Here is a 14,552-nt window from a genome sequence, read left to right as displayed (position 1 = left end):
ATATTTTCATTTTCATCCAAACACCAGTGGTCACAACATCAAATTAAACATATGATTTAGCAGATGGAAATGTTAATTAGTCTTGTCTGACCAGCTGTCATTGGATAACCCATAGAAGCATGTTAATGTCAAGTAGAAACACAGTCAAACAGTACAAAACATAATTAACCCACCTATGTTTTCAAGACTTCTAAATGAACAATCGTATGGTGCAGTGAATTTCTAACCTGTAGAGGTGTAAGTGAGTTTCCAGCCGAGATTCTCTCCGGAGTTGTCACTGTGAAACAGGATGTTGACGATGTTACTTCCTGTCTGGATCTTCCCAGGTGACTTCTCACCACAAAATGGACCAAACTCTTTCTCTCCTGCCTGAATCTGTGGATAAACATGATTGAAAAATATCATACACTACATATTTTATTTAGCAATGCACATATTTCTTTCCCCAAAAAACTTAAAATAATTTGTATTAAACTATTAGTAAAATTGATTTGAAAAGGAAACAATAAGTTTTATCTACTGCACATACTGTAACAGTATAGACTGAAAGACAATAACCCTTTTCTTTACATTAATCTGTTATTAAAGTAATAATATTTGAACACATTGTTTTTATGATTTATGTAAAAGCGCATTGAACACTCCATATTAAAATAAACCTATATTAATAAATTAACATTTAAAGGGGGGGCTGCACGGTGGCGCAGTGGGTAGCATTCACCTCACAACATTAAGGTCACTGGTTCAAGCCTCGGCTGGGTCAGTTGGCATTTCTGTGTGGAGTTTGCATGTTCTCCCCATGTTCGGAGGAGAACATGTCTTTGGACTTGTGAAGATCCCCACAAGTCAAAAGACATGCGCTATGGTGATTTGGGTAGGCTAAATTGTCAATAGTGTATGAGTGGGAATGAGTGTGGATGGATGTTTTCAAGTGATGGGCTGTAGCTGGAAGGGCATCCGCTGCGTAAAATATATGCTGGATAAGTTGGCGGTTCATTCCTCTGTGGCGACCCCAGATTAATAAATGGACTTGAAATGAATGAATGTTTAAAGGGAACCTATTTTACCCCTTACAAGATAAGCATTTGGTGTCTCCAGAATGCATCTGTCAAGTTTCAGCTCAAAATACCAATCAGATTATTTATTATAGCCTCCAGAATTTTGTAGCCTGTGGCTTTAAATGCAAATGAGCTTCTTCTCCCCGCCCACTGTTCCACGTGCATATCTGCATCTCCTGCGTTACAGCAGATAAACAGAAGTCAGTGACAGAGACAGACACGGATGAAGCTGAAATACAGCTCATTAGTCAGAAATATCAAGTAATTCATGTATTTGTGGTGGAGTTTAATCAAGCCTTTCTGAAATGATGAATCACACACAAATGCCACCACACACATACATATAAAAGCGCTTTTACTGACACCATGCAGCCGTGGTGATTATAGCGGTTAGGAATTACATAGCAATTTTACTGTCTTTACTACAAACATGCTCTGTTTTTAAAACTTAGAGTTGGAACTGATTTTTTAATCCTGGTTTCTTTGCAAAAAAGTGTTCTGTGGACATGTGTATACATGTTATTATAGAAACATGGCACCTGTCAATCAATTCGGTGGGTGGGGAAAAACACACTTTTAAATGTCACGTTGCGGTGGGCCTCAAAACCACTGAGATTTGTATCCTATTTAAGCGTCAGGAAATTTTAAAAAAGAGATTCGTTGGGTTATTTCACTCCAATATGACAGTGGACACACTATACCAGGGGTCAACAATCTTGTTACTGGAGGGCTGGTGTCCCTGCAGTGTTTAGCTCCAACTTGCCTCAACACACCTGCCTGGGTGCTTCAAGTATACCTAGTAAGACCTTGATTAGCTTGTTCAGTTGTGTTGGATTAGGGTTGGAGCTAAAATCTGCAGCACACCGGACCTCCAGGAACAAGTTTGGTGATCCCTGTACTATACCTACACACAGTTCAGTCAAACTGCTGACAGAAGTTGATTTTCATCATAGGTGCTCTTTAATATAGTGCAAATATTTAGGATAATGCTTTTCTTTAGAGTAATCTTTTATTGTTAACTACAAATTATGAAAAACAGAATGACTTACCTTTAGTATGTATATATAAGTGGCATTATATAACAATAAGCTATAATAAATTATATGATCTAATTATACGCTATCTGTAACTCTTCATTAAAAAAATGATCAAATGCCATTAAATGTGCAGTAGCAGTAGAACAGTACATTAATTATATACCAAAAATTATTGTCAGGTGTATTTAGAATAATTATTTACCATTCAGTAGTGTCACCACAAACTACTTATTAATTTTTCATGTATATGTTTATATTTTACACTATCATTTAAGGTTGTACAGTTATGTTGATAACATGTTTTAAATTTTTTTAAATGTAATTAAAATGTAGTACATTTTTACATATTAAATATGATGAGAATATTGAATCGCTTTTACATAAATTTCTCTGCCACACTGAATTATGATGGAATATTATTTTAAATATTTTTACAAAGGTTATTATCAAATATTACTGTCATATTTTAATATATAATGTCATACTTTATCAAACACATTAAAATAGTCATTTAAGAGTGTTATGATTTCAGTGTATATATAAAAAAAATAAAAAATCACAGTCAATTTATTTTGATGCTATCTCGTTTTTGACCTACAGTTGAAGTCAAAATGTGAATTAGTTTTTCTTTTTCAAAAAGAAAATGTTTAACAGAGCAAGAAAATTTTCACAGTATTTCCGATAATATATTTTCTCCTGCATAAAGTCTTATTTGTTTTATTTCAGCTTAAATAAAAGCAGTTTTGAATTTTCATAAAACCATTTTAAGGTCAAAATTATATGCCCCGTTAAGCAATTGTTCTACAGAACAAACCACTGTTACACAATGACTTGCTTAATTACTCTAACTTGCCAAATTAATCTAGTGATTAATTTAAATGTCACTATATAAGTTGAATACTAGTATTTAGAAAAATATCTAGTCAAATATTATTTATTGTCATCATGGCAAAGATAAAATAAATCAGTTATTAAAAATGAGTTATTAAAATGATTATGTTTAGAAATATGATGAAAAATTATTTCCATTAAACAGAAACTGGGGACAACAATATACAGGGGGACTATTAATTCTGACTTTAACTGTATATTCAAATATTCATAAAAAAAACACACAAAATATTCACAGAAAAGCTGTAGGAGTCTCACTTTGATAAAGTCATAAGGGCAGGAGACTTCAGGGTGGTCTTCGATATCAAACGTGTCATCAAACTCCAGACTGACTTGAAAACCTTCCTCCAGCTCAATGCTGTACTTGCACTCAGAGCTTTTGGGGTACGCTTTTGGGAAATCAGCACTGGTTATTTCTCCAGAGCGCTCCGTGTACACATTCTTATTGCACTCCACTGAAATTACAAACACAACCTTTTAGTTTTCAGCATCATTCGGAATCCGAAGCAAAAATGTGCATGAGCAGCAGTCGTAAAATTACAAAACACCAAGTCTATCTACACTACAATGGCTTTTAAAATCCCTCCGAAATAAGAAGTAAACAATTACATTGAAATGCATGTAAGCGTCAGAGCTTGCAACTGTTCTAATCGAGTGTTTGAAGTTCACAAGTTTATCCACAACTCACTGACCACCACAATGTAAATATTTAGCTGCTGGTGCTTGGCTACAATCAGTAGAGGAGAGGGCAAAGGCCAGATATAAAACAGACACACATTAACTAACACTACAACATATTACAGCAACATCTCCAAACATTATACAAACGTGCACATTTTAATTAGTGGACATGCGCAACACTGTAAAAATTCTAAAGCACTGCTTTTTAATTAGAAATTCCATCAACTAATCCTAGATAATCCAATGGTATGAGATTTATTGAAAAAAATCTATGCAATTCAGAGCAAATTCCTGACGGCTTGGTTTTCATGTGTAAATATGCATATATAAAAAAGTGATTTATAGGACAGTTTTACACACATGAAGACAACATAAAAACTCTTGCTGCTTGTAGCTTGTGACTTTTAATTTTAAAAGTATTTACACTTTTTAATGGAATTATAAGATTTCAATCTCTGCTCTGACATCTTGTGATGTTGAAAGTGGCTTAAAGTCCCTTTTATTAACATTATTAGAAGCCTGATACAATATATTATCTGTGTTTATGCAAGTACAGCTACTTTTTCTGCTATTTTATAGATCTTTATAAATACTGTACATTATTTCTTAAAAAACTACCAAAATGTCAATAAAAGTTACTTTGTTAAATAAATTCTCAACATCAAAAGTTGTAAGGGGTCAAGGTCCCATATTTTTTTCATAATTTAAAGCATAAATACACAGAAAACTATTATGAATCATGAGAAATGGGCAACACTTAATTAAAAAGCAGTTTTATAGTGCATAAACACACACACACACACACACACACACACACACACACACACACACACACACACACACAAACACACACACACACACACACACACACACACACACACACACACACACACACACACACACACACACACACACACACACACACACTCAAAAGGAATGATCTTTTTAGTTGTGACGTGAACTTAACTGACTAATTAACATTTTCAGGGGTATTAGGAGAATTAAAGGATTTTCTTCATTCAGCCACATATAAACAGTGTTTAAACTGCCATTGTTTAGCAGCAAAGCAGAAAAGAAATGGGTCAAACTTCTGTTCTAGGGACGTGTAAAAACACCAATACTATTTGGTCAGTAGTTCAGTGATTTGCTGGATATTTACTCAAGAAGGTGTGCAACGAATCATGGTTTGGATGTTATTATGATTCCTCAGTCAGAGATAGGATAATTTATCCAGATCAGCAATAATAATAATAATAATAATAATAATAATAATAATAATAATAATAATAATAATAATAATAATAATAATAATAAAACTTTACATATCTGAATTAAAACAGCAAAATGAATACCAACCTAAGCTGTGGCATTGACACGATGCTCAATTGGTACTAATGGGCCCAAAGTGTGCCAAAAAATATAACCCACACCATTACACCACCACCACTAGCCTGAACCGTTAATACAAGGCAGGATGGATTCATGCTTTCATGTTGTTGATGCCAAATTCTACGATCCTACGATCCCTACGATCCAAATATTGCAGCAGAAATCGAGACTCATCAGACCAGGCAACGTTTTTCCGATCTTCTATTGTCCAATTTTGGTGAGCCTGTGCGAATTGTAGCCTCAGTTACCTGTTTTAAGCTGACAGGATTGGTACCCGGTTTGGTCTTCTACTGATAGCCCATCCGCTTCAAGGTTGGACATGTTGTGCATTTAGAGATGCTCTTCTGCATTCCTCGGTTGTAACAATTGGATATTTGATTTACTGTTGCCTTTTTATCAGCTCGAACCAGTCTGGCCATTCTCTTCAACAAGGCATTTGCGCCCACAGAGCTTCCGCTCACTGGATATTTTCGCCTTTTCATACCATTCTCTGTAAACCCTAGAGATGGTTGTTCATGAAAATCCCAGTAGTTCAGTAGTTTCTGAAATACTCAGAGCAGCCCGGCACCAACAACCATGCCACATTCAGTCACTTAAATCACCTTTCTTCCCCATTCTGATGTTCAGTTTGAACTGCAGCATGATCCATGTCTACATTCCTAAATACATAGAGTTGCTGGCATGTGATTGGCTGATTAGAAATTTGCGGTAACAAGCAGTTGAACAGGTGTACCAAATTAAGTGACCGGTGAGTGTATCTGTCCAAACCCAAACAATTTCAGAAAACTCAATTTGCTATTTGGGCACAATATGAGGGATCTCTTTCTGCTAAGAATCAAATCCTCTTTTGTTTCTTTTTAAAATCATGTGCAACTTTCAGTGGTACAGACAAATTATATAATCTGTTAAACCCAGAGTGTAGAACACACAAGTACAGAAAAATCTAGCAATTTTGCACTTTTTGGGCTCTAGAAATGTCATTAAATTCTGTGATTCTCAAACTCTACCTTTACAGGTTCTGTTGTCGGAATGAAGCAGGAACCCAAAACGACAGGAACAGTAAAAGCCGCCAATGTAGTTGTGGCAGAAATGATCACAGACAAGATCTTCATCATTTCTGTCTCTGCATTCATCTACATCTGCAGAAAGATAAAATGAAGAGAAATTTCTGTAAGAAACTAGAAAGCAAACATGATTATGTTTATCGATACACTCACCAATCGCACTGAAGTGAGCCTCAAATCCAAAGTAGCGTTCCTCATTGGAAAAGTCTGAACGGAAAGCCACACTGAGCACGTTTCCTGGAGACAGGATGATATCTGATGCAGGAACCCGTTCTGTGTCAGTTTTCTCTCTTCCACAAAAAACAGCCAGTTCCTCGATGTCTGAATATACCTGTGTGAATGCAAATTACAGCAATAATGAGCCCAGTCTCAGTCTGATTCTGACTCTCAGTCTATACGTGTTTTTCTCAATATAGTAAATATACATTGTAACAAGTGTTGGGTACCACACAATAGATTTGTGTTAAAACAACATGAAGGAATTAAGTTAACTTATTAGTTTTATACAATTTAAGTGTATTGGGCATAAAACAAGTCAAGTTATCCCTAAAAATACTTTTGAATTGTGTTGTTTCAGGTCATTTTAAATAAGTAGTTTGAACAAACAATAAACATAATTTGAGTGTACATGCACTGTAAAACATGCTGGGTTCCACATAATCAAGTTGTGTTGAAACAACATAAAGGAATTAAGTTGTCCCCAAAAAAACCTAGAGAATTGTGTTGTTTCAGCTCATTTTAACTAGTTACACCAAACAGTAAATATCATTTTTGAAAGTGTGTAATGTAACAATATGCTTATTATTTATTCTTTTGAACTTGCTACTCATTAAGACATTCTTATAATAAAAATAGAAAACAATTTTCAGAAGATTTTTCTGAAAGATCTCATGACAATAAAGATTTGGTAAAGATTCACAATGTTCCAGTTTTTATTCTTTCATACAAAATCAGCATTGGTGTGCATTAGACACTTCTAAATATTATAATGTTTCTTTATTTAACCAGATAAAACAAAAAAAAAAACACTGAGATCGAGATCTCATTTACAAGTTTGGTTATTCAGCCATACTGTCAAAAACACATACATTAAGAAATATAAAGGATAGAGCGAATTTATTTAATCAGGATGAGCTCAGACATTTTCATTTCAGACTTGAGTGTATTCCAGGATGAGGGGTGGCATGACTAAAAGCTCGCTTCCCTATTTCAGTTTGAACCCAAGCAACAGACAAATGTTCAATTTTACTTGAACGTAGGGCACAGTGGCTTTTTGACCTATTAAGAAGGCACCACACCAGGAAGAGTTTTGTAGACTAGAGTCATCCAGTAAATATACCTTCTTACATTTAAGAGAGGCCACGCAGCTTTGGTATACAGTTCATAATAATGAGCTAGTCTATGACAGCCTGTAACAAACCTTAAAGAGCTGTGATAAACAGAGTTTAAAGGCTGAAGACATTTGGTTGAGGCATTCATATAAAACACCACTATAGTCAAGCCTTTATGACCATAGTGGAAAATGTTGTAGACACCAAAAGGTTTACGAGCTTTAAGAGAAAAGCAGAATCCATTCATTCATTTATTTATTTATTTTTCATCCTAGTCCCTTTGTTAATCTGGGGTTGCCACAGCGGAATGAACCACCGACTTATAAAGCATATGTTCTACGCAGCTGATGCCCTTCCAGCTGCAAGCCATCACTTGGAAACATCTATACACACTTATTCACACACACACACACACACACACACACACACACACACACACACACACACACACACACACACACACACATTATGGACAATTTAGCTTACCCAATTCACCAACCACATGTCTTTGGACTTGTGGGGGAAACCAGAGCACCCGGAGGAAACCCACACCAATACAGGGAGAACATGCAAAGTCCTCAAAGAAATGCCAACTGACCCAGCCGAGGTTCAAACCAGTGACCTTCTTGCTGTGAGGCAATTTTACTACGCACTGTGCCACTGTGTTGCCCAAGCAAGAACGATTTCGATAGTAAAACTCAAACTCTTAATTTGCAAACCAAATTTTGTGTGCTTTGAAGAAAAGCTCAGGATTAAGTAAAACGCCGAAATACTTTCGGAATTCTCTTATTATATTTTGGAATCTACTTATGTAGCTAAAATTGACCAAACCTGTGTTAAAGTATCAGTATTTTTGCATTTGCTAACCAAAATAATATATTCTAATATGTATAATGAATATCATTCATTCACTCATTCATTTTCTTGTTGGCTTAGTCCCTTTATTAATCCGGGGTTGCCACAGCGGAATGAACCGCCAACTTATCCAGCAAGTTTTTACGCAGCGGATGCCCTTCCAGCCGCAACCCATCACTGGTAAATGAATATCATAATATCTAATATATTTATACGTATTTCCTTTTTGGACAAATTACAGGGACAAAATTTCTGGACCCCATTCAGTCTATATGTGTTTTTCTATACAGTAAATACATGTAATAATCTACTCGTTCACACTTTATTTTGATGGTCCGTTTGTTAAATATAAGTTACATTGCATCTCCTTGCCAAGACATTCTCATTATATTATAAGTAGACTGTTAGGTTGGGGTTAGGGTTAGTACAAGTTCACATGTACTTGCAAAGTTTCTTAAAGTCAGCTAAATGTCTATTGAATGAGCAGTATCAACAGATATTAAGCAGACAGTCTACTAATATTCAAATGGAGTATCAAAATAAAGTGTTTCCATATACTCTTTTTAAATTGTTATTTATCAAGAAACTCTTATTAAAAACAGACGACAGTTTCAACAAAACTAGTTTCCTAAAGGCTCATATGAAAATGAAGTTTGGATAATGCTTATCTATATTATTTTTTATTGTATCATACAAACCCATAAGACTTTCACAAATCTATTGTACCATATGAAGCACATAAGACAGATTTGCAATACTGGGAATATACTTCATTCATTCATTTTCCTTCGGCTTAGTCCCTTTATTAATCAGGGAACGCCACAGCGGAATCAACCGCCAACTTATCCAGCATATCTTTTACACAATAGATGCCCCTCCAGCTGCAACCCAGTACTGGAAAACATCCATACTCAGTCTCACACATACACTACGGCCAATTTAGTTTACTCAATTCACCTCTAGGGCCAGACGAAATCTGCGGACGTTTTTTGCTATTTCTGCTGAGAATTTTGGGAGTATCGTAAGTAAAACCTTAATATATGAAATAAAAAGTAATACCTTTTAAAATTTTATTTAATGTTTAAAATGCAAATCCAATTAGATTTACTTTATTTGGTAAACAAATCAAGTCTCTCATATAATATCTCCACTAAAAGACAGAAAATATGACTGTACACACTGCATTGTACATAAATCTGATGAACATTTTCATATTAGTCAATAATATTACTTTAATTAATAAAAAAAAATGAATAAATACAGATTTACACACATTTACTCAAGTAAATAAACAGAATTAATGATGGCTAAAAATCTGCGTAATTCTGCGGAAAATCTGCAGAATTCTGCGCGTGCAGATTCCGTGTGGACCTACCTATACTGCATCTCTTTGGACTGTGGGGGGAAACAGGAGCATTTGGAGGAAACCCATGTGAACACGGGGAGAACATGCCAGATCTACACAGAAATGCCAACTGAACCAGCCGGGACTCGAACCAGCAATATTTCTGCTGTGAGACTAACCACTTAGCCACCATTCCACCATGTATGGAACTTCTAAAATTAAAACATTAACCAACAGTGAGCAACAGTGTCGCCGGGGATTTACTTACATAGCTAAAAATGGACGCACTTATATTTAATATCAGTATTTTTGCATTTGAAAACCAAAATAATCTACTCTGATATGCATAATCACTATCATAATGTCCGATAAATTATCGCAGGCAATTTGTTTTTCCATTTGTGTAACTCCGTATGCACATTTAAAGTGATAAATCATCCACAATTTACTCATTTCCATGTTGTCTCTATTTAATTGTCATTTTTCCATTATATGCAGAACGTTGATGGTGCCTTTTCCCACAGCATTTCATCTTTTTTTCACAAAACAAATAATATCAAAAGCATCAGTGAGAGTAAAATGCTGAAAAGATTACCACTTTCTAAATATACCTGCATGAACATATAAAAGGCCACACAGTTTGAACACTCCCAGTCTCTCCTTCTTTGGATGAACCCGCACAAATTACACCAAAGAATGCTGCCAAACCCTCAATTTAAGAAATATCTGCACAAACACAAAAACTGGCATCCGCATCAACACAATTACACTCAGCAGACAGCCAAACTGTCAATCAAACATGCAAACACTGCAGACCGAGACCACAGCCAAGTCTTCATTGTGCTCACAAACACTCACACAAGCACACGCAAACAGCACTAAACATGTCTCTTATCTGGCTCCCAGCTTGAGTGTTTACTTTACCCGTGTCAGTGAACGGACGGTAACCCCCAGTTACCAAAGATGTGTGAGACATGCTTATGCCAATGCAAGAATCCTAATTGCACAGCTATTTCACCAGACACACCTCAAGCTAAATGACTGCACAACAGGCAAGGTTATTAGCCTTTTTTAAAGGAGTTCAAATGTGGGACACGCTGCATTTCACTGAATTTCTGTGTTTTTGAAACTAATGAAGACAACAGAAGTTAATGATACACACTAACCGGCCACTTTATTAGGTACACCTGTCCAACTGCTTGTTAGCGCAAATTTCAAATCAGCCAGTCACATGGCAGCAACTCAATGAATTTCAGCATATAGACATGGTCAGTACGATCTGCTGCAGTTCAAACCGAGCAACCGAATGGGGAAGAAAGGTGATTTAAGTGACTTTGAATGTGGAATGGTTGTTGGTGCCAGACAGGCTGGTCTGAGTGTTTCAACCGAGTTTCTTATTACAACCGAGGTATGCTGACGAGCATCTCTGAATGCACAACACGTCCAACCTTGAGGCAGATGAGCTACAGCAGCAGAAGACCACACCAGGTGCTACTCCTGTCAGCTAAGAATAGCAAACTGAGGCTACAATTCACACAGGCTCACCAAAATTGGACAATAGATGATTGGAAAAACGTTTCATGGTCTGATGAGTCTTGATTTTTGCCGCAACATTCGGATGGAAGGGTCAGAATTTGGCATCAACAACATGGAAGTATGAATCCATTCTGCCTTGTATCAATGGTTCAGGTTGGAAGTGATGGTGTAATGGTGTGGGGGATATTTTCTTGGCACACTTAGGGCCCATTAGTACCAATTGAGCATCATGTCAACGCCACAGCCTAAGTATTGTTGCTGACCATGTCTATTTCTTTATGACCACAGTGTACCCATTCTCTGTTGGCTACTTCCAGCAGGATAACGTGTCACGTCATAAAGCGTGAATCCTCTCAGACTGATTTCTTGAACATGACAATGAGTTCACTGTACTCAAATGGCCTTCACAATCACCAGATCTCAATCCAATAGAGCACCTTGGGGATGTGGTGGAATGGAAGATTCGCATAATGGATGTGCAGCCGACAAATCTGCAGCAACTGCGTGATGCGATCATGGTAATATGGACCAGAATCTCTGAGGAATATTTCCAGTACCTTGTTGAATCTATGCCACAAAGGATTAAGGCAGTTCTGAGGGCAAAAGGGGGTCCAACCCAGTACTAGTACGGTGTACCTAATAAAGTGGCAGGTGAGTGTATTTTAATTATTTAGCCTGACATGTTTACTGTTCCAAAATATTTCTTAAAATAAAAAAATATAGTGCTCAATGGGGAAAAAGTTATTGTTTTTCGCCCAAAAGCAACTTATCTTAGAGCAGTCATCAAAATACTGTGATATTTTTATTCAAGGTTATCATGCTGTCAGTATCACCAGGAAATGTCTAAACTCTTCTTTAAAACCCTGTATGCATGTTCACATGTGCAACAGTCATTATGTGTGTCTGTAAACTTTTTGTCTGCCACCCGGTTTTTTGGTCTGCTGGCTTGTTTCCATAGCAGGTTGCTGTGGGGCCCACTGAGAGTATTTGAATATGAATATGCCCCCCAGTAGTGTGGGCATCACACTGGCTCTTGTGAATTAAATGCCATTAACTCTATCCACCCAGGATACCAGGGCATCTGCCACAGACCTGTCTACCAAATGCTATTCTGACCCATTGAAACAATAAAATTCCGAGACTTGAAGTAAGAGGCTTACAATAAACATAACAAAAGATCTTTTAGGCACGTCTAGACGGATCTATGTGCTCTTTAATTGTCTGAAATGAAGAGCCTTCGAAATCAATACCAACAAAACAGGATAAAAAGAATAATAATTTCAACTTTTGAACTAAAAACATACACACTGAGACCAAGTATTACCATGTTTTAAACAGTGGTGTTCACACTAACACTGTTTTTTGTAAAAACTCAAAACTTTTGATCATACCATGTTTTGGAGACCTGAAAATGCAGACTTGCAAACAGGTCTCACAGTGCAAGTTTTTGTGTGTGTGTGTGTGTGTGCCTGTTTGCAGGCATGTAGTCAGTGCTGCCAAATATATTCAATGAAAGGTAGCCAAAGCTTACTTAAAAGGTCAACAAATGATGACGTTATCATAATGTCATCATGTCGTATTCAGGCCATTTTCATTGGTTTTGATTTATACAGCCTAGTCAATATTATTTCAGCCAAGTTCCTCAGAAAACATTTTTTGTGTTTCTGTTGACAGACAATGCAGACCATTAAGATTATATGAAGTCAATGCTCTGCACTAAAATCTGAGTTTAAAAACAAAACGTTGCCCCATACATCTCCACAAACAAGGTCTTTAAATAAAATGAAAATCAATAATAAGAGAACAGGGGTGCGTTTCCTAAACAACGACATAACTGGTGGCTAAACTATCATAGTACGATGCATCATTTAGCAAAAGAACGATGTAGTGATGTGTGTTTTCCAAAATTGTTTCTCTGTCGCAGATCCTTTGTTTAAACCATGTTAGTTATAACTTAAAACATCCATAACGATGCTCTAAACCGGAATTATGGAGAAAAAAACCCATACTTTTGGTGCAAATTATATTATTTTACACGCATTTAAAAACAAAATCCAATATTAAATTTGATAAAAACATGCACTCGTTTTCCATAATAATTTAAACATACAGTATGTAAACAGCCCATATAGGGCCTATGTTTCCTTTACTAATATATTGATAACAATCCCTATTCTATTCTAAAACAAAAAACCACTTAGCTAACATAAACCTTATCTCATATATAAATCATATAAATCATTAATGGTTGTAATTTACAATAGGCTATTTATGAAGAAATGAAGAAAAATACTACTCAATCATAATTATTATTAGTGTTTTTATTATTAGGTAGGATCTTGTTTATTTATTTATTTTTATTTTTTTATTGTAAAACACATTCAAGCCATTGCTGATATGTTCTAACCAACAGGCCCATGTCATGTACAATACAGATACATTTCTTAATAAATAATAACCTACTATAAATTAAAGTCATTGAAGTATGCTATATTTTTTGTTTTCTCAAGCTTTGAAGACGTAACATAAATTCTGCTTTTAAATAAAAGGTCACCTTTAGCTTTCGTCATGAGCCATGGCTGTGTTCAAAATGGCATAATGTTTTTCGAAGTGCACTGCGTAGGGAACGCACATGTCAATATGAAGATTGCTAAAACTGAACTGTAACAAATTACTTAAAGCAAATTACACCTAAGAGAGATGACCTTAATGTTTTTTTAACCATTCCAATTTAAAATGTTAGAATATTCCAAAAGTTCTAAAATAACTGGGAATAGAACACAACCAGGAACTACGCTTCTAACTACAGCTCTAGATGTGTAGTTGCAATCATACAAGTTTGAGACGCAGTTCGTTGGAACAATGGATTTGAGAAACGCCAAATCAAAGAACTATGTTTGTAATGACGCAACTTGCGACGTTACTTGGCTAACGATGGTTAAATAAATATATATATATATATATATATATATATATATATATATTTTTTTTTTTTTTTTCTGTTGTTTTTTTATTTATTTTTTTTTTTGATTCAATATTTTTTTATTGAGTTTCAGTTTTTCAAATATGAAAGAACAACAATAAAAACCCCAAACCCATACCAATCCAACAGCGGGATAGCGCTCACATTAGCCAAAAATTAGCAAATATACAATTGTACATGTAGGTTTAAATACAACTACAAAGAAATAATAATTATTATAACCATAATAACAATAAATAAATAAATAAATAAATAAATAAACATACAAGAAAAATTAATAAAAACATTAAAAAAAAATTTAAAAAAAAAAAAATTAAAAAAAAAAAGAAAAAGCATTTATTCAGCTAACATATAACCATACAGACCATATGTATAGAAAAAT

The 14,552-nt window shown here is 35.3% G+C and overlaps 1 protein-coding gene across 4 annotated transcripts in view; it reads right to left on the bottom strand.

The window, feature by feature from the left end:
- The window catches only part of masp1 (MBL associated serine protease 1), a 67,723-nt gene that overhangs the window by 51,141 nt on the left and 2,030 nt on the right, over nucleotides 1-14,552 (bottom strand). For all 4 annotated transcript variants that reach the window (NM_001386256.1, NM_001386257.1, XM_073922594.1 and 1 more), the window contains exons 3-6: nucleotides 6,274-6,451; nucleotides 6,064-6,195; nucleotides 3,245-3,441; nucleotides 228-375 (exon numbers count right to left, since the gene is read on the bottom strand). In NM_001386256.1, coding sequence (NP_001373185.1) covers nucleotides 228-375; nucleotides 3,245-3,441; nucleotides 6,064-6,195; nucleotides 6,274-6,451 — 655 coding nt within the window. The remainder of the gene's footprint in view (nucleotides 1-227; nucleotides 376-3,244; nucleotides 3,442-6,063; nucleotides 6,196-6,273; nucleotides 6,452-14,552) is intronic.

This window comes from Danio rerio, chromosome 15 (assembly GCF_049306965.1).
Source record: "Danio rerio strain Tuebingen ecotype United States chromosome 15, GRCz12tu, whole genome shotgun sequence".
Taxonomy (NCBI): Eukaryota; Metazoa; Chordata; class Actinopteri; order Cypriniformes; family Danionidae; genus Danio; species Danio rerio.
This window is presented reverse-complemented; position numbering and strand designations above follow the sequence as displayed.